General features: G+C 36.0%; 1 protein-coding gene across 1 annotated transcript; it reads left to right on the forward strand.

Annotated features, from left to right (window-relative positions):
- The first annotated feature begins 440 nt into the window (after positions 1-440).
- On the forward strand, positions 441-17,608 carry LOC132561720 (uncharacterized methyltransferase YdaC-like). Its single transcript, XM_060226422.1, has 4 exons — positions 441-706; positions 13,997-14,074; positions 15,859-15,997; positions 16,796-17,608. Exons 1-4 carry the CDS (start codon positions 698-700, stop codon positions 17,236-17,238), a joined length of 669 nt encoding a protein of 222 aa, XP_060082405.1. The 5' UTR covers positions 441-697; the 3' UTR covers positions 17,239-17,608.
- Positions 17,609-22,220: the final 4,612 nt, after the last annotated feature.

Genomic DNA, 22,220 nt, shown 5'->3' on the forward strand with positions numbered 1-22,220 from the left:
CTCATCAGTTCTCCCAGGGACGTCCCTGATTCTCCTGATTGATTCTTACAAGGTTGAATTTTAAATGGCTGTTATTCCAAGCGTTGTCAAAGTTTGCGAAAAGATCGTGAATAGTGATTACCAGCTGGGTTTCTCTTTCAAGACAAGAACCGTAATTTAGAGATGACAGGACCACGTGTTGGTCGAAGTGATTTAATGGCTGGCGACACATCATTTCGATGGGGATAGATGTCCTAGCTTTATTGAAATTGAGTATGGATACTGTTTATGTTTGATATGTTGATATATTCTTGTTGACGACTTTCTACGCCACTTTCACTCTCATGTGTGAAAATTTACTCACTTGCGCCCTTAAAATATTTACATGAATACTGCGAATGTTATGATATAAATAGTTTATCACGTGACCTATGAAATGTACAAAATGGCGAGAGTAAAAATCTGCAGGTCGAGAGGTCTGGTCTGTTTGATAAGCCTGTTTTTTTTTTGTTTTTTGTTTAGCTTAACGTCCTTGTTGCGGTTATAACCGAGCCTAGGACACTTGATAAGCCTGAGTGTGTGACTAGGCTTTTATCTGGTATTGATGCACCAATCACGTGGTATTTTTAACACCACTGGAGACCAGGTAGCGGCAGTACCCAAGGTTTCTTAATTTCTCATTCTTACTGAATTTTGTCGTAACGAAACGGAACCAAACATGAGCCAGGTAAGTGCGTATTTTCTCGAAAGTGAAACATGACTTTTCATCAACTGTTATTTGTCGTTTTGGCCAATGTCAGGTTCCAGATTTGGATTCTAGGTTGAAAAATTAGTCCTAGGGATGGAACTATTTAGTATTACTGATTAGGAAAAAGTGGGCGACAGGAAGATTCCGTAAAAATGTATGTAGTAACTAGACTATTGCCGACGAATTCGACGATACACTATTGCGTGCACCGAAAGTTTCACCTGCGCTAGATTATTGTTTTTTAAACTAATTATCTTAAAGCTTTAAACTCCAAGATCTTCTACAAGGTTGAATATGATAACAATAGTAATGGCCACATTCATGTAAACTTAAAAAGATACTGTCAACATATTAGTTTGGGACTCGGCCAGTGGGCCATGTATCATTTTAGGGCGAATTTATGAGAAAATCCACTCAACGACTGAAAAGTCACTTAAGATGTGTATTCAGGATCAGAACATGTTTGAGTACACTGAAATAAGCGAGGGGGCAACGGGATAAGACATGAGCAATAATAAAACAGGGTGTCAAAAACACGTCTGCACAGCACAACGAACGAGCTCAGTCTGCATGAAGAAAGGCGGACGATTTACAAAGAAAACTCATGGCCACTTGACTTACACACTCTTATGCCCATTACAAACTATTACAATAAAGAATACAAGACAACTCAACAACATTATATGACAGCTTGACCCACGCACGCTAACAATGGAACAGGTGCCCTGACCGGTTGGCCAAGTGTGACGGCTAAATATAGATTGACTCACCTTGACAGCGGTACGCGCACATCTCCCAAGATAAACAATAACACATGCACTCGGTAAGATAACTCGCGACGTATCCATACAGATATACACTTGCTAAAACATTCCTAAAATAGACTACGTGACACTACAAATAAACTATGTGTATGGTTTATTGTGATGATTCATTGTGATCAGTGCAATATAATTAAAAATTGTCTTTTCTGTAATAAATTGCATTACCTGCAACGTAGGAGTCTTATGCTGAGATTGTGGTCATGCATTCCTGCATTCTAATCTAGGCCAGACAGTCAACAAATATCTGTTTATGATTGCTTTATATAATGTGTCCACTTGGATGACTTGAGAATGATCAGTGACTTGTATTAAAACAAGATCAATATAGGAATCAGTACAGTGAGTTGGAGCATAACCCAAACAAGGTCTGGTGTAAAAGAGACAAGTTTGGTGAAAATCTGAATAAAACCATAAAAAAGTTATTGTGCAGAATGGCATAAAATTGGCAACTTTTCGGCATTCAAAGTCCCATAGATCTTGTAGATATGAACATATCTCAATAGTTATTGAATCAATTCTATACTCTTAACTACAAAATAATAAATGTTAATATTGACATTAAATAATCATTTCTTTAGAGAATTAATTTTTCGGTCTAACAGGAGGGATGTCAGGCTGAAATGATGTGTGTAAATGTTCATTGTTCAACCCTTTTTGATAGATATCAGTAAAGCTGTCTCTTTTATTGAAACATGTTTATCCTCAGAGAAAAAGACCTATATATATATATAATGTATGTTATGAACTTAAAACCAGTGCCTCTGGACCAACGCTATTACACCTACACTTCATTGATGAACCGATGAATGATTTTTATTGTGTGAGGATGGACATGCCATTGTTTAAATCCCTTGTCAGTAGCCCAACCAATTATTTCTCTCAGCTGATCACAATCCAATAATTTATCCAGTCTAGAAAAGGAAATTAGATTTTTGATTTTGTGTGTTTTTTAAATGGTTCATCATCAATGTATTTTTCAAGCACATAACTTACAATGCATTCACATGTACAGTTATTTTGATATTTGTTTTCTATGCACATGCTTCTTGCACACGCCTGCAATATTACAACATCTTTGGTATTGTCCTGTGTTCAGTGTAAAGTAATGTAATCCTTGTCCTGTAATTAGCCCACCCATATCTATTGTAGATATTGTAGAATTACCAACAAATATTATATCATTGTCCTGTAACAAGCTCATCCATATCTGTGGTAGATATTGTAGAATTACCAACCAATACTACAATGTATATCATTGTCCTGTAATAAGCCCACTGACGTCTATTGTTGTTACTACAGAATCACAGTCAAATGCTATACTTTTGCCCTATGCTATTAATAAGGTCAGCTCCTTGTGTCAGAGCTTATATGAAGTAGGCCCATGGGCTTATTGTGGGAGAGATGAAGTAACAAATATGTCCAATATTTTTTATTGGTCAATATATTGGCACAGTACGTCAGTCTTTCGGTTTTTATGTGAAACTGCTGATTGCCTTGTGAACTGGAGGAAACGATCAACAATTATTTAAGCGAAATTACATCACTTCAGGAAGGACTTTCTGTAAGTTGAACCCTTTATAAAACACATATTCCTTATGCTGTGTTTGTAGATTAAAAAAGCAAAAAATGATGACAATGTTCTGAAGACTTTAAGCTTTAGCAGTAATTTTGATGTACATCATGATACAACATGACTGTACTACCCCGTATTTTAATTTTCCTCTGTTTTTTGTATACTGTGAATCACTTATATTTTGTGTGGAATTTGTTTTTGCATCAATATTTGAGAATAGTTAATCACAAATTCAATTCCCTTGCGATTATTGGTGAAAATTTAACAAAGCTGGACGCCATTTTGATTTGGTTAGATATATCAGAGTCTTGTAGAATCAATGTCGTTGATAACTCAGCATTTGGAAAATTTAAAATCATTTCTTGATCAGCATTTACTAAATCATGTTCCCATAGATATGTCTTAAGATGTAAAACGGCAAAATAAAGAATTCATTCTTCATTGGCAGCATATGTGTAGCTAGGACCACACCACTGAGTGTTTATATCTGTGATGGGTGTGTTGCTAGGACTCCACTGAATGTTTATAGCTGTGATGGGTGTGTAGCTAGGACCACACCACTGAGTGTTTATATCTGTGATGGGTGTGTTGCTAGGACTCCACTGAATGTTTATAGCTGTGATGGGTGTGTAGCTAGGACTCCAATGAATGTTTATAGCTGTGATGGATGTGTAGCTAGGACTGGTGTGTAGCTAGGACTCCACTGAATGTTTATAGCTGTGATGGATGTGTAGCTAGGACTCCACTGAATGTTTATAGCTGTGATGGATGTGTAGCTAGGACTCCACTGAATGTTTATAGCTGTGATGGGTGTGTAGCTAGGACTCCACTGAATGTTTATAGCTGTGATGGGTGTGTAGCTAGGACTCCACTGAATGTTTATAGCTGTGATGGGTGTGTAGCTAGGACTCCACTGAATGTTTATAGCTGTGATGGGTGTGTAGCTAGGACTCCACTGAATGTTTATAGCTGTGATGGGTGTGTAGCTAGGACTCCACTGAATGTTTATAGCTGTGATGGGTGTGTAGCTAGGACTCCACTGAATGTTTATAGCTGTGATGGGTGTGTAGCTAGGACTCCACTGAATGTTTATAGCTGTGATGGGTTACCTGATTGTATTGTTTATATATTCACAATGGATATCTTAATTGGCAAAATATTTAATAATTATGAAAATGTGCAAATTCTGAGTAATTTCAAGGCATTTTTTAGTTAATGTTCAGAAAATTTGAAGGTGACTACAACAGAAAATGTTTTCAGGGGGTTGGTAGGAGGTGTTAAGTAATTCAGGGGGATGGTAGGAGGGGTTAAGTAATCCAGGGGGATGGTAGGAGGGGTTAAGTAATCCAGGGGGTTGGTAGGAGGGGTTAAGTTATCCAGGGGGTTGGTAGGAGGTGTTAAGTAGTCCAGGGGGATGGTAGGAGGGGTTAAGTAATCCAGGGGGAAGGTAGGAGGGGTTAAGTAATCCAGGGGGTTGGTAGGAGGGGTTAAGTTATCCAGGGGGTTGGTAGGAGGGGTTCAGTAATCCAGGGGGTTGGTAGGAGGGGTTAAGTAATCCAGGGGGGTGGTAGGAGGGGTTAAGTTATCCAGGGGGAGGGGTTCAGTAATCCAGGGGGATGGTAGGAGGGGTTCAGTAATCCAGGGGGAGGGGTTCAGTAATCCAGGGGGATGGTAGGAGGGGTTAAGTAATCCAGGGGGGTGGTAGGAAGGGTAAAGTTATCCAGGGGGAGGGGTTCAGTAATCCAGGGGGAGGGGTTCAGTAATCCAGGGGGATGGTAGGAGGGGTTCAGTAATCCAGGGGGATGGTAGGAGGGGTTAAGTAATCCAGGGGGGTGGTAGGAGGGGTTAAGTAATCCAGGGGGATGGTAGGAGGGGTTAAGTAATCCAGGGGGTTGGTAGGAGGGGTTAAGTTATCCAGGGGGTTGGTAGGAGGGGTTAAGTTATCCAGGGGGTTGGTAGGAGGTGTTAAGTAATCCAGGGGGATGGTAGGAGGGGTTAAGTTATCCAGGGGGAGGGGTTCAGTAATCCAGGGGGATGGTAGGAGGGGTTCAGTTCAGTAATCCAGGGGGGATGGTAGGAGGGGTTAAGTAATCCAGGGGGATGGTAGGAGGGGTTAAGTAATCCAGGGGGGGGGGTGGTAGGAGGGGTAAAGTTATCCAAGGGGAGGGGTTCATTAATCCAGGGGGATGGTAGGAGGGGTTCAGTAATCCAGGGGGATGGTAGGAGGGGTTAAGTAATCCAGGGGGTGGTAGGGGGGTCCAGGGGGAGGGGTTAAGTAATCCAGGGGGTGGTAGGAGGGGTTCAGTAATCCAGGGGGATGGGGAGGGGTTAAGTAATCCAGGGGGATGGTAGGAGGGGTTAAGTAATCCAGGGGGAGGGGTTGTAATCCAGGGGAGGGGTTCAGTAATCCAGGGGGGTGGGAGGGGATGGTAGGAGGGGTTAAGTAATCCAGGGGGATGGTAGGAGGGGTTAAAGTAATCCAGGGGGAGGGTTCAGTAATAGGAGGGGTTCAGTAATCCAGGGGGATGGTAGGAGGGGTTAAGTAATCAAGGGGGAGGGGGACAGTAAACCAGGTGGATTGTAGGAGGGGTTAAGTAATCCAGGGGGGTGGTAGGAGGGGGAGTAATCCAGGGGGGGGGGTAGGAGGGGTTCAGTAATCCAGTAATCCAGGGGGATGGTAGGAGGGGTTCAGTAATCCAGGGTGGTAGGAGGGGTTGGTAGGAGGGGTAATCCAGGGGGGTGGGGGTTCAGTAATCCAGGGGGATGGTAGGAGGGGTTAAGTAATCCAGGGGGGTGGTAGGAGGGGTTAAGTAATCCAGGGGGGTGGTAGGAGGGGTTCAGTAATCCAGGGGGATGGTAGGAGGGGTTGAGTAATCCAGGGGGAGGGGTTCAGTAATCCAGGGGGATGGTAGGAGGGGTTAAGTAATCTAGGGGGCGGGGTTAAGAGTATCTGATCAGTTAATGACAGCTTCCTCCCCTGTGCTGACATATATACTTATAACTGAAATGATTCCTTATGTATTATTTATATTTATATATCTCTACAGATAATACGCTGGTACCGAGAAAAACTTGCTCGTAACTACAGGTTACCAGAGGACACTTTTATTGGCAGGCACATAGTAACGGTACGTAAAGGAGGTGATGTATAAACTTTGATTTATAGATCATCAGCTTTATTACTTATAGATTGAATGATTTATCAAACAAATGTAAAAACAATGGAAAGAACACTGACTTTCTATCATGATTTGAAGATGTGGAACTTTAGTTAACAGTTATAATTTGTTAGACATCTAGAGACACACACATAATGATAAAATGTATCCCTTTTATGTTTTGGGAGTATGAAGAAATAACCAACACAGAACAAACAATGACGGTGAAGTCTAAACATGAGATAGTTCCATAGTAACTCTATTGATGTACATGTGATTGATTTTCAGAGACATCTGGAGGAGAACAACGCTGTCCTGGAGACAGAAGCAGTGCGTCTGTGTGACATACAACCACATCATCAGGTACTGGAGGTCGGGTTTGGACCAGGAATTGGAATACATGCTGCCTGTCAACTTATCAAGGGTAAGATCATCATATATGGTTTATAGTTTAATAAATCACATTTCCCCTCGTGATATCTGGTTACCTTATCCATGGTGATTGTCTACAATAATTTTCCTTATAAAGAAAAAAAACCAAAATGTTGATTTTTCCTGACAATAAAAAGTAGCTTCAAACATTGTATAATCTTCAATTCAAAGAAAACTTTTCTAATAGAGAAAACCATTCTGTTATCTAAAAGTGATTTTGTATTTTCCTTAGAGGGGAAAGTAGCCCAAAAGTATAATTTATTGATTATTTTTTTACAGATGGCAGTGGTGTGGTGCATGGAATTGACATCTCTAGTTTGATGTTGAAAACGGCTTCAGAACGAAACACTGAATACTTAGATACTGGAAAACTGAGTTTACATGAAGGCGATATCGCAGAAACTACCTTCGACAGTAACATGTTTGATCGTGTGTTTCATTGTAATTGTTACTATTTTTGGCCAGATAAATTAAAAGCTACTAAAGAACTTCTACGTATCATGAGGTCGGGAGGTGTCATGGTGACAACTTTAGATATAGACGCTATTGAAAATGCACAAAAAAAGAATTTATTACAATATGGACAACCCAACCCAGAGGATTACATTGAAGTACTGAATATGGCAGGGTTTACAGACGTTAAAATGGATTCTATACAGCATGAAACAACTGGCCGTAAATATCAGGCAATTTTTGCTTTTGTTGGGGAAAAAGACGAAAACCACTGAAGAAGAAGCTAAGAGAGACAGCGATATAAAATGGAAAGTGGAAGAGAAAACTAAGGGGACATAATCCAACATGAAATAGGTGTATATACAAGAAAAAAAACCTGAGAGCTGATATATTGTGGTACAAAATTGAGGAATGATCTAATATCAAAGAAGAAGGAAATGCGATATGAAATTAAGGGGAGATAACTTCCACTACCGAAAAAAGGTACAGTTGGTGTAACACACAATGCACCAGCTATTTCATGCTTACAATGTGTTTACATCAACTATGCTTCATTCATAAATTGTCTACTTATTGTGCCTACATTGTCCGTACATTATGCCTACATTGTCCGTACATTGTGCCTACATTGTCTGTACATTGTACCTACATCATCGGTACATTGTCAGTACATTGTGCCTACATTGTCTGTACATTGTGCCTACATTGTCTGTACATTGTGTCTATATTGTCTGTACATTGTGTCTATATTGTCTGTACATTGTCTGTACATTGTGCCTACATTGTCAGTACATTGTGTCTATATTGTCTGTACATTGTCTGTACATTGTGCCTACATTGTCAGTACATTGTGCCTACATTGTCTGTACATTGTGCCTACATTGTCAGTACATTGTGCCTACATTGTCTGTACATTGTGCCTACATTGTACATTGTGCCTACATTGTCTCTACATTGTGTCTATATTGTCTGTACATTGTCAGTACATTGTGCCTACATTGTCAGTACATTGTGCCTACATTGTCTGTACATTGTGTCTATATTGTCTGTACATTGTGTCTATATTGTCTGTACATTGTGTCTATATTGTCTGTACATTGTGCCTACATTGTCAGTACATTGTGCCTACATTGTCTGTACATTGTGCCTACATCGTCCGTACATTGTGTCTATATTGTCTGTACATTGTGTCTATATTGTCTGTACATTGTGTCTATATTGTCTGTACATTGTGCCTACATTGTCTGTACATTGTGTCTATATTATTGTACATTGTACATTGTCTGTACATTGTGCCTACATTGTGCCGTACATTGTGTCTATATTGTCAGTACATTGTGTCTATATTGTCAGTACATTGTGTCTACATTGTCAGTACATTGTGCCTACATTGTCTGTACATTGTGCCTACATTGTCAGTACATTATGCCTACATTGTCTGTACATTGTGCCTACATTGTCAGTACATTGTGTCTATATTGTCTGTACATTGTGCCTACATTGTCAGTACATTGTGCCTACATCGTCCGTACATTGTGTCTATATTGTCTGTACATTGTGTCTATATTGTCTGTACATTGTGCCTACATTGTCCTTACATTGTGTCTATATTGTCTGTACATTGTGCCTACATTGTCTGTACATTGTGCCTACATTGTTCGTACATTGTGTCTATATTGTCAGTACATTGTGTCTATATTGTCAGTACATTGTGTCTATATTGTCAGTACATTGTGCCTACATTGTCCGTACATTGTGCCTACATTGTCAGTACATTGTGCCTACATTGTCAGTACATTGTGCCTACATTGTCTGTACATTGTGTCTATATTGTCAGTACATTGTGTCTATATTGTCTGTACATTGTGCCTACATTGTCAGTACATTGTGTCTACATTGTCTGTACATTGTGCCTACATTGTCAGTACATTGTGCCTACATTGTCAGTACATTGTGCCTACATTGTCAGTACTGTCAGTACATTGTGTCTATATTGTCTGTACATTGTGTCTATATTGTCTGTACATTGTGTCTATATTGTCTGTACATTGTCAGTACATTGTGCCTACATTGTCTGTACATTGTGTCTATATTGTCTGTACATTGTGCCTACATTGTCTGTACATTGTGCCTACATTGTCCGTACATTGTGTCTATATTGTCTGTACATTGTGTCTATATTGTCTGTACATTGTGTCTATATTGTCTGTACATTGTCAGTACATTGTGCCTACATTGTCTGTACATTGTGTCTATATTGTCTGTACATTGTGCCTACATTGTCTGTACATTGTGCCTACATTGTCCGTACATTGTGTCTATATTGTCAGTACATTGTGTCTATATTGTCTGTACATTGTGTCTATATTGTCAGTACATTGTGTCTATATTGTCTGTACATTGTGCCTACATTGTCAGTACATTGTGCCTACATCGTCCGTACATTGTGTCTATATTGTCTGTACATTGTGTCTATATTGTCTGTACATTGTGCCTACATTGTCTGTACATTGTGTCTATATTGTCTGTACATTGTGCCTACATTGTCTGTACATTGTGCCTACATTGTCCGTACATTGTGTCTATATTGTCAGTACATTGTGTCTATATTGTCAGTACATTGTGTCTATATTGTCAGTACATTGTGCCTACATTGTCCGTACATTGTGCCTACATTGTCAGTACATTGTGCCTACATTGTCAGTACATTGTGCCTACATTGTCAGTACATTGTCAGTACATTGTCTGTACATTGTGCCTACATTGTCAGTACATTGTGCCTACATTGTTGTACATTGTGCCTACATTGTCAGTACATTGTGCCTACATTGTCAGTACATTGTGCCTACATTGTCAGTACTGTCAGTACATTGTGTCTATATTGTCTGTACATTGTGTCTATATTGTCTGTACATTGTGTCTATATTGTCTGTACATTGTCAGTACATTGTGCCTACATTGTCTGTACATTGTGTCTATATTGTCTGTACATTGTCCGTACATTGTGCCTACATTGTCCGTACATTGTGCCTACATTGTCCGTACATTGTGCCTACATTGTCCGTACATTGTGCCTACATTGTCAGTACATTGTGCCTACATTGTCTGTACATTGTGTCTATATTGTCTGTACATTGTCTGTACATTGTGTCTATATTGTCTGTACATTGTCAGTACATTGTGCCTACATTGTCTGTACATTGTGTCTATATTGTCTGTACATTGTCAGTACATTGTGCCTACATTGTCTGTACATTGTGTCTATATTGTCTGTACATTGTGTCTATATTGTCTGTACATTGTCAGTACATTGTGCCTACATTGTCTGTACATTGTGTCTATATTATCTGTACATTGTCTGTACATTGTGCCTACATTGTCTGTACATTGTGTCTATATTGTCTGTACATTGTCAGTACATTGTGCCTACATTGTCTGTACATTGTGTCTATATTGTCTGTACATTGTGTCTATATTGTCTGTACATTGTCTGGACATTGTGCCTACATTGTCTGTACATTGTGCCTACATTGTCTGTACATTGTGTCTATATTGTCTGTACATTGTGTCTATATTGTCTGTACATTGTCTGTACATTGTGCCTACATTGTCTGTACATTGTGTCTATATTGTCTGTACATTGTGTCTACATTGTCTGTACATTGTGTCTATATTGTCTGTACATTGTGTCTATATTGTCTGTACATTGTCTGTACATTGTGCCTACATTGTCTTACATTGTGCCTACATTGTCTGTACATTGTGTCTATATTGTCTGTACATTGTCTGTACATTGTGCCTACATTGTCCGTACATTGTGCCTACATTGTCTGTACATTGTGTCTATATTGTCTGTACATTGTCTGTACATTGTGTCTATATTGTCTGTACATTGTCTGTACATTGTGTCTATATTGTCTTTACATTGTGTCTATATTGTCTGTACATTGTGCCTACACTGTCCGTACATTGTGTCTACATTGTCCGTACATTGTGCCTACATCGTCCGTACATTGTCAGTACATTGTGCCTACATTGTCAGTACATTGTGCCTACATTGTCTGTACATTGTGCCTACATTGTCAGTACATTGTGCCTACATTGTCAGTACATTGTGCCTACATTGTCTGTACATTGTGTCTATATTGTCCGTACACTGTCCGTACATTGTGCCTTCATTGTCCGTACATTGTGCCTACATTGTCCGTACATTGTGCCTACATCATCCGTACATTGTTCGTACATTGTGCCTACATTGTCCGTACATTGTGCCTACATCATCCGTACATTGTCAGTACATTGTGCCTACATTGTCCGTACATTGTGCCTACATCGTCCGTACATTGTCAGTACATGGTGCCTACATTGTCCGTACATTGTGCCTACATTGTCAGTACATTGTGCCTACATTGTCCGTACATTGTGCATTCATTGTCTGCATCGTCTGCACACTGGCATAATATTCAGTATCAAGTACACAACTCCGTAATAGGAACACAATTGTGTATGGTTTGGTAACAATGGTTAACTTCCATTTTGGATTGAAAAATTAAATTGAAAACTCATACAGTTATGACTAAGTAGTGATCAGAGGCATATTAGATATTGAACGATGAAGAAAAAGGTCATTTTTAATTTGACTTTTATTGAAATACAACTGGACCCTGTGTTAATTAGTCTCTTAAGTGTTTCACACCTCAGAGAGTGGTTAGTGGTGTGCCCCAGGCACCAAACATTACCAATATATAGGTATATATAGATCTACTAGGTAACGTCGCCAGAGAATCGCCACACGTTGATTGGACTCGGCCTGGCGACAGGCAGGGTCAAGGAGACGAGAAAACATCATCATCTAGCTAGGTCTCTCGTGTAACAAACACTTGATTTTACCTTTGTAATATGAGAATATTATAAAAGTGATATAAATAAAAATATCTCACTGGATGTCTAACATTTGTGTAAATTTTAGTGGAATTATTTCAAATTTGATTAGAATTATGAGTGAAGGATGAAGGCTTGATGGTATGAGTAGATTGATCCTGACTGAGTCAAAAGGGACCAAATTTATTTAAATTTAAAAATCTTCTTCTCGACACTTAGGTATGTCTGAATCCAATGCTCTTCTAGGGTGGAGGCTTCTTTAAGTGCTTTGGTTATCAAAATGACTCTCACATTTCTTTCTGGAGATGAGGTTAACAGATAGAAAAAATTAGCATTTTTGAGCATAACAGTTATTTCCCTTTGGAAGTAACTTCATAAGAATCATCAGTATAGGATGACAGTTTTGATGGTATGCTTATATTGACACTGGCTTACTATCATCAATATCACAATTTCTTTTTCATGACACTTGAAAGCTAATTACTCTTTATATTCAATATTAATTATCTCAGGTGACTGTCAAGGCCACTAGGCCTCTTGTTCTATAATACACTCATGTATCATACATGTACATACACCTTGTAACCTGGTGCCACAACAGAAAAGGTGCACATACAACCATGGAACAAAGAGAAAAAGGAAAACTCAAGGGAGATAATCATCCAACCTGAAGATTTCATGTGAAGTACAATAAGGAAAGTTGATTACATTTCTATCAATATATTTGCTGCAGACTTTTACAGCTATTATTTTGTAATAGAAAAGTTTTTCACAGTAAAATGTCAGTGATATAAATGTTTGAAACACAATGTAAAATAAAATTATTGTATCTTTTTAATGTTGACCTCCATGGAATGTAATTGTATTGCCAGATTTCTGATATTTTCGTGTCATCAATGGCATTTTACAAACTTACATGATAAAAACTATAGTGTTAGCAAAGTTTATTTGATGAAGGTGTTGTCAAGTGTATTGTAAGAAGAAAGATTTTGCTGTACATTGATTGGTTGAAAATCGCATGTGAAAAAAAAAGATAAAAAATTGATAAGAATGCAATAACATTTAATCAATGATGGACAGATCAGATAATTCTTGAATTGTTTTGATAAGAATGCTTTTTGTAATATTGTTATATATGTACCATTTGATGTGGTTATCGATGAAACATTGATGTCAATAAAATAATCCTTCATTCTCAGTGTGTGATCGTTACTTTTATATCATTGTGTTACCTGTCTATACTGACCTCTGTATGTATAGACATTCAACAAGGTGTCATTGTGTTACCTGTCTATACTGACCTCTGTATGTATAGACATTCAACAAGGTGTCATTGTGTTACCTGTCTATACTGACCTCTGTATGTATAGACATTCAACAAGGTGTCATTGTGTTACCTGTCTATACTGACCTCTGTATGTATAGACATTCAACAAGGTGTCATTGTGTTACCTGTCTATACTGACCTCTGTATGTATAGACATTCAACAAGGTGTCATTGTGTTACCTGTCTATACTGACCTCTGTATGTATAGACATTCAACAAGGTGTCATTGTGTTACCTGTCTATACTGACCTCTGTATATACAGACATTCAGGTATGTATCATTGTGTTACCTGTCTATACTGACCTCTGTATATATAGACATTTCACTAGGTGTTATTGTGTTGCCTGTCTATACTGACCTCTGTATATATAGACATTCAACAAGGTGTCATTGTGATACCTGTCTATTCTGGCCTCTGTATAAATAGACATTCAACCAGGTGTCATTGTGTTACCTGTCTATACTGACCTTTGCATATATAGATATTCAACTAGGTGTTACTGTGTTACCTGTCTATTCTGACCTCTGTATATATAGACATTCCACCAATGAAAGATTTCAAAAGGATGTTTAATGGTCCTCAGAAAAAAAAATCTACAGTGAGATTTGTTTCTTTTTAGATTGCGTCCAAATTGAGAGAAGTGATTGGTCGTAACTTAAGAAAGCCTGAGGCCACATTAATTGGACGAATCATTAAGGTCAGTCACATTTATGGAATATGGTGATATCTTGTAGAGAGAGAAAATCAGAAAGCTACCACATATTATCAGTGATTAAGGTACTTAAATTGGACGTAGTGAACTAAAGAAATAGTACTATTATACTTGTGTGTTCTAATTGTATTACTTCAGTAGGTGAAGGTCGGGATCTTGGTTTTGTGAGGAGGTCAGTTTGATGCACTAGTGATGAAGAATGTTACAAAGCAAAGGTTAAAGGTCATAGCTTAGGTTACATATAGCTAGCTACAGCGAGGACCAAGGCGATAACGTCTAGTGAGAGGTGAAGATCATAGCCTAATATGGTTGTGTAGTGAATGATAAAGGTTATGACCTTAGGTGTGTAGTGAGTGATGAAGATCATGTCCTTGATTGTGTAGTGAGTGATGAAGTTCATGACCTTAGTTGTTTAGTGAGTGATGAAGGTCATGACCTTGTTTGTGTAGTGAGTGATGAAGGCCATGTCATTTATTGTGTAGTGAGTGATGAAGGTCATGACCTTAGTTTTGTAGTGAGTGATGAAGGCCATGTCCTTGTTTGTGTAGTGAGTGATGAAGGTCATGACCTTGTTTGTGTAGTGACTGATGAAGGCCATGTCCTTCATTGTGTAGTGAGTGATGAAGATCATGACCTAGTTTGTGTAGTGAGTGATGAAGGTCATGATCTTGATTGTGTAGTGAGTGATGAAGGTCATGTCCTTGATTGTGTAGTGAGTGATGAAGTTCATGACCTTAGTTGTTTAGTGAGTGATGAAGGTCATGACCTTGTTTGTGTAGTGAGTGATGAAGGCCATGTCATTTATTGTGTATCGAGTGATGAAGGTCATGACCTTAGTTTTGTAGTGAGTGATGGTGGCCATGTCCTTGTTTGTGTAGTGAGTGTGAGTGATGAAGGCCATGTCCTTCATTGTGTAGTGAGTGATGAAGATCATGACCTAGTTTGTGTAGTGAGTGATGAAGGTCATGATCTTGATTGTGTAGTGAGTGATGAAGGTCATGACCTTTGTTGTGTAGTGAGTGATGAAGGTCATGAACTTGTTTGTGTAGCGAGTGATGAAGATCATGTCCTTGGTTGTGTTGTGAGTGATGAAGATCATGTCCGTGGTTGTGTAGTGAGTGATGAATGTCATGACCTTAGTTTTGTAGTGAGTGATGAAGGCCATGTCCTTGTTTGTGTAGTGAGTGATGAAGGCCATGTCCTTGATTGTGTAGTGAGAGATGAAGGTCATGACCTTAGTTGTGTAGTGAGTGATAAAGGTCATGAACTTGTTTGTGTAGCGAGTGATGAAGATCATGTCCTTGGTTGTGTTGTGAGTGATGAAGATCATGTCCGTAGTTGTGTAGTGAGTGATGAAGGTCATGACCTTGTTTGTGTAGTGAGTGATGAAGATCATGTCCATGGTTGTGTAGTGAGTGATGAAGGTCATGACTTTGGTTGTGTAGTGAGTGATGAAGGTCATGACCTTAGTTGTGTAGTGATTGATGAAGGTCATGACCTTGTTTGTGTAGTGAGTGATGAAGGTCATGACCTTGGTTGTGTAGATATTGATGAAGGTCATGACCTTGGTTGTGTAGTGAGTGATGAAGATCATGACCTTGTTTGTGTAGTGAGTGATGAAGGTCATGACCTTGCTTGTGTAGTGAGTGATGAAGGTCATTACCTTGGTTGTGTAGTGAGTGGTGAAGGTGGTATCTTGATTTGTAGTACAGTAGTTGATGAAAATAATGACTTTGGGTTAAGATACATCATACATCACTCTTTTTCAGAAATATGGACTTGAAAAGAAGAATAGAGTTATAGAATTAGAAGCAGTGCGTCTCTGTGACGTACAGCCAGATTACAAAGTATTGGAGGTCGGCTTCGGTCCTGGTATTGGAATAGAGGCCACATACAACATTATAAAAGGTATTATGTCAGATTGTTGAATGATAACAGATAAACTGTTGATTTAGTGTATAGATCTATATATGGTGTAACAGATTTAAATGATGCCAAGAGACTAAGTAGACATATTAATACTAACTTTACTAAGGCATTAATTTTGGATATTGTCTATTTAGTTATAATCAATTCTGACAAAGGAGTCCTTTGTTGTCTTCACCAGAAGGTAACATACAACTTTACATTGAAAATAATTTTTTTGTCTACATCACAAAATAGTTATTTTTCTCTAATACTTTTTTTACTCTTCCACTTTTTTTTTTACATTTTAACTTAATTTCAAATAACGTAGGCTGTAACGGTGAACTCACTGCATTGTGCTATCATTAATCTTACCTGGAATGCCATTATCAGTAACGAAGTCATGCTATGTAATGTTATGACCTGACCCCATTGTAAGACATTTTCAAAATAAAATCAGGTCCATGCTGACTTTCCCTAGGCAGGTAAAAGGCAAACACCTGTTTATTTCCTAAAAGATGGGAATGGTTCAATCTCTATAATATCTGTATTTACCATTGTAATTAGATGTAAAATGTTTTCTCTGACTGTTTACAGGGAAACAGATTTTGCTTATCATTAATTTGCTCAATGTCTCTAAATTTGCTTATAAATGCTCAAAGTTTATTTCAGCAAAGGTAATGTACAGTTGAAGATTGCCTGTGTACAGTAAACATGAAAATCTTGTTGGAGTTATTGTTTGGTGATTTGTTTTCTCAGAAATTAAGAAAGTAATTTCTTTAGTATCTGACTGTTTTTCAGGTGGAAATGGAAAGGTTTACGGTGTCGATTTTTCAGAGGAGATGGTTGAATCTGCCACAAAACGTGTGAACGAAGGTATCAGTAACGGGAAGGTGGAGTTACATCATGCTGACGTGGCCAACATGTCTTTTCTAAAATCCAACAGTTTTGACCGAGTCTTTCATTGTAACTGTTACTATTTCTGGCCTGACCTGACTTTGGCAGTAAATGAGCTCAACCGTGTGATGAAACCAGGTGCCGTTATGGTAACAACGATGAACTATGAACGTTTGAAAAAGATACAGTCCAAAGGTTATTTTGACAAATGTGGAAATATAGACATGAATCGCTACTTAAGTGCATTGCAGTCTGGTGGATTTCAAGAAGTGAAGTTGAAAAGTTTTAAACATGAAAGTTCTGGAATAAACATTGAGGCTATAATTGCACAAAAATTGGAAAATTGAAAAAAAAATTTTCTATGAATGGTCTCCTGCATTCTAAAATTATATATTCAAGTAATCTTTACATATTTCTCAAAGTAGTAAAGCTGTGCACGTTACTTGGTTAAATTCTACGACCACTTATTAGCGGGACAAATCCTACATGCTAAGTATTTAGTAATTAGAAACAATTTAATGTTGTACCAGTTTTTTGTTAATTATTATGTAAATAGCTTAATCACAAGATCATAAGTTTTCTATGTCTTATCAGTATTTTTTAAAGTTGTTGAATTTTTTTTGCTAATAAATATAATGTTGCAAACAAATGATTGTTGACAGAAATATCAAACTTTATTTATTTCCTAAGTAAAGATGAAATTAACCTTGGACAACATTGCTGGTCAGTGTTATCTTTCACAGGGTTAATAAATACAGGTGTGGACTTCATCAAAAGGCTATAATAGTATTATATTTAGAAGGACTGATCAACCATTGTAGTTCCTAAAGACTGTTGGTAGTCAGCGTCATGTCACTGGTCAACCCATTGTAGTTCCTAAAGACTGTTGGTGGTCAACCATTGCAGTTCCTAAAGAATGTCACTGGTCAACCATTGTAGTTCCTAAAGAATGTCACTGGTCAACCATTGTAGTTCCTAAAGACTGTTGGTGGTCAGTGTCATGTCACTTGTCAACCCATTGTAGTTCCTAAAGACTGTTGGTTGTCAGGGTCATGTCGCTGGTCAACCATTGTAGTTCCTAAAGACTGTTGGTTGTCAGGGTCATGTCGCTGGTCAACCATTGTAGTTCCTGAAGACTGTTGGTGGTCAGGGTCATGTCGCTGGTCAACCATTGTAGTTCCTAAAGACTATTGGTGGTCAGGGTCATGTCGCTGGTCAACCATTGTAGTTCCTAAAGACTATTGGTGGTCAGGGTCATGTCGCTGGTCAACCATTGAAGTTCCTAAAGACTGTCACTGGTCAACCCATTGTAGTTCCTAAAGACTGTTGGTGGTCAGGGTCAAGTTGTTTAAAGCTTGGTCAGGTAGTGAAAAATTTCCTAATTGTTGCCACTGAAGAAAAACGACTCTCAAAGCAAAATTGACATTTAACATCAATCTGGCATTTAATATCAATCTGACCGACATCTGACAAATATCAATCTGACCGACATTAAATATCAATCTGACATTAAATATCAATCTGACTGACATTAAATATCAATCTGACATTAAATATCAATCTGACCGACATTAAATATCAATGACATTAAATATCAATCTGACATTAAATATCAATCTGACTGACATTAAATATCAATCTGACATTAAATATCAATCTGACTGACATTAAATATCAATCTGACATTAAATATCAATCTGACTGACATTAAATATCAATCTGACATTAAATATCAATCTGACATTAAATATCAATCTGACTGACATTAAATATCAATCTGACATTAAATATCAATCTGACATTAAATATCAATCTGACATTAAATATCAATCTGACATTAAATATCAATCTGACATTAAATATCAATCTGACATTAAATATCAATCTGACATTAAATAAATATCAATGACTGACATTGATATAAATATCAATCTGACCGACATTAAATATCAATCTGACCGACATTAAATATCAATCTGACATTAAATATCAATCTGACCGACATTAAATATCAATCTGACATTAAATATCAATCTGACATTAATCTGACTGACACTAAATATCAATCTGACATTTAATATCAATCTGACCGACATTAAATATCATTCTGACATTAAATATCAATCTGACTGACATTAAATATCAATCTGACATTAAATATCAATCTGACATTAAATATCAATCTGACATTAAATATCAATCTGACTGACATTAAATATCAATCTGACTGACATTAAAAATATAATCTGACATTAAATATCAATCTGACATTAAATATCAATCTGACTGACATTAAATATCAATCTGACATTAAATATCAATCTGACATTAAATATCAATCTGACTGACATTAAATATCAATCTGACATTAAATATCAATCTGACATTAAATATCAATCTGACTGACATTAAATATCAATCTGACCGACATTAAATATCAATCTGACATTAAATATCAATCTGACATTAAATATCAATCTGACTGACATTAAATATCAATCTGACTGACATTAAATATCAATCTGACATTAAATATCAATCTTACCGACATTAAATATCAATCTGACTGACATTAAATATCAATCTGACATTAAATATCAATCTGACATTAAATATCAATCTGACTGACATTAAATATCAATCTGACATTAAATATCAATCTGACATTAAATATCAATCTGACTGACATTAAATATCAATCTGACATTAAATATCAATCTGACTGACATTAAATATCAATCTGACATTAAATATCAATCTGACATTAAATATCAATCTGACATTAAATATCAATCTGACTGACATTAAATATCAATCTGACATTAAATATCAATCTGACATTAAATATCAATCTGACTGACATTAAATATCAATCTGACTGACATTAAATATCAATCTGACATTAAATATCAATCTGACTGACATTAAATATCAATCTGACATTAAATATCAATCTGACATTAAATATCAATCTGACTGACATTAAATATCAATCTGACATTAAATATCAATCTGACATTAAATATCAATCTGACATTAAATATCAATCTGACTGACATTAAATATCAATCTGACTGACATTAAATATCAATGACTGACATTAAATATCAATCTGACTGACATTAAATATCAATCTGACATTAAATACAATCTGACATTAAATATCAATCTGACTGACATTAAATATCAATCTGACATTAAATATCAATCTGACATTAAATATCAATCTGACTGACATTAAATATCAATCTGACTGACATTAAATATCAATCTGACTGACATTTAATATCAATCTGACATTAAATATCAATCTGACATTAAATTGACATTAAATATCAATCTGACATTAAATATCAATCTGACATTAAATATCAATCTGACTGACATTAAATATCAATCTGACCGACATTAAATATCAATCTGACCGACATTAAATATCAATCTGACTGACATTATATATCAATCTGACATTAAATATCAATCTGACTGACATTAAATATCAGTCTGAAATTAAATATCAATCTGACATTAAATATCAATCTGACATTAAATATCAATCTGACTGACATTAAATATCAATCTGACATTAAATATCAATCTGACATTAAATATCAATCTGACATTAAATATCAATCTGACATTAAATATCAATCTGACTGACATTAAATATCAATCTGACCGACATTAAATATCAATCTGACATTAAATATCAATCTGACCAACATTAAATATCAATCTGACATTAAATATCAATCTGACCGACATTAAATATCAATCTGACAGACATTAAATATCAATCTGACATTAAATATCAATCTGTAATTAAATATCAAACTGACATTAAATATCAATCTGACATTAAATATCAATCTGACCGACATTAAATATCAATCTGACTGACATTAAATATCAATCTGACATTAAATATCAATCTGACATTAAATATCAATCTGACATTAAATATCAATCTGACATTAAATATCAATCTGACTGACATTAAATATCAATCTGACATTAAATATCAATCTGACATTAAATATCAATCTGACTGACATTAAATATATCATTAAATATCAATCTCTGACATTAAATATCAATCTGACATTAAATATCAATCTGACTGACATTAATATATCATTAAATATCAATCTGACTGACATTAAATATCAATCTGACATTAAATATCAATCTGACATTAAATATCAGTCTGAAATTAAATATCAATCTGACATTAAATATCAATCTGACAGACATTAAATATCAGTCTGAAATTAAATATCAATCTGACATTAAATATCAATCTGACATTAAATATCAATCTGACTGACATTAAATATCAATCTGACTGACATTAAATATCAATCTGACTGACATTAAATATCAATCTGACATTAAATATCAATCTCTGACATTAAATATCAATCTGACATTAAATATCAATCTGACATTAAATATCAATCTGACCGACATTAAATATCAATCTGACATTAAATATCAATCTGACATTAAATATCAATCTGACCGACATTAAATATCAATCTGACTGACATTAAATATCAGTCTGAAATTAAATATCAATCTGACATTAAATATCAATCTGACTGACATTAAATATCAATCTGACATTAAATATCAATCTGACATTAAATATCAATCTGACATTAAATATCAATCTGACCGACATTAAATATCAATCTGACATTAAATATCAATCTGACATTAAATATCAATCTGACCGACATTAAATATCAATCTGACATTAAATATCAATCTGACCGACATTAAATATATCATTAAATATCAATCTGACTGACATTAAATATCAATCTGACATTAAATATCAATCTGACATTAAATATCAATCTGACCGACATTAAATATCAATCTGACATTAAATATCAATCTGACTGACATTAAATATCAATCTGACCGACATTAAATATCAATCTGACATTAAATATCAATCTGACTGACATTAAATATCAATCTGACATTAAATATCAATCTGACTGACATTAAATATCAATCTGACTGACATTAAATATCAATCTGACATTAAATATCAATCTGACATTAAATATCAATCTGACATTAAATATCAATCTGACATTAAATATCAATCTGACTGACATTAAATATCAATCTGACATTAAATATCAATCTGACATTAAATATCAATCTGACATTAAATATCAATCTGACATTAAATATCAATCTCTGACATTAAATATCAATCTGACATTAAATATCAATCTGACATTAAATATCAATCTGACATTAAATATCAATCTGACATTAAATATCAATCTGCCCGACATTAAATATCAAT

This window comes from Ylistrum balloti, unplaced genomic scaffold, assembly GCF_031769215.1.
Source record: "Ylistrum balloti isolate Yb309-2 unplaced genomic scaffold, AGI_CSIRO_Ybal_v1 Utg371268, whole genome shotgun sequence".
NCBI lineage: Eukaryota > Metazoa > Mollusca > Bivalvia > Pectinida > Pectinidae > Ylistrum > Ylistrum balloti.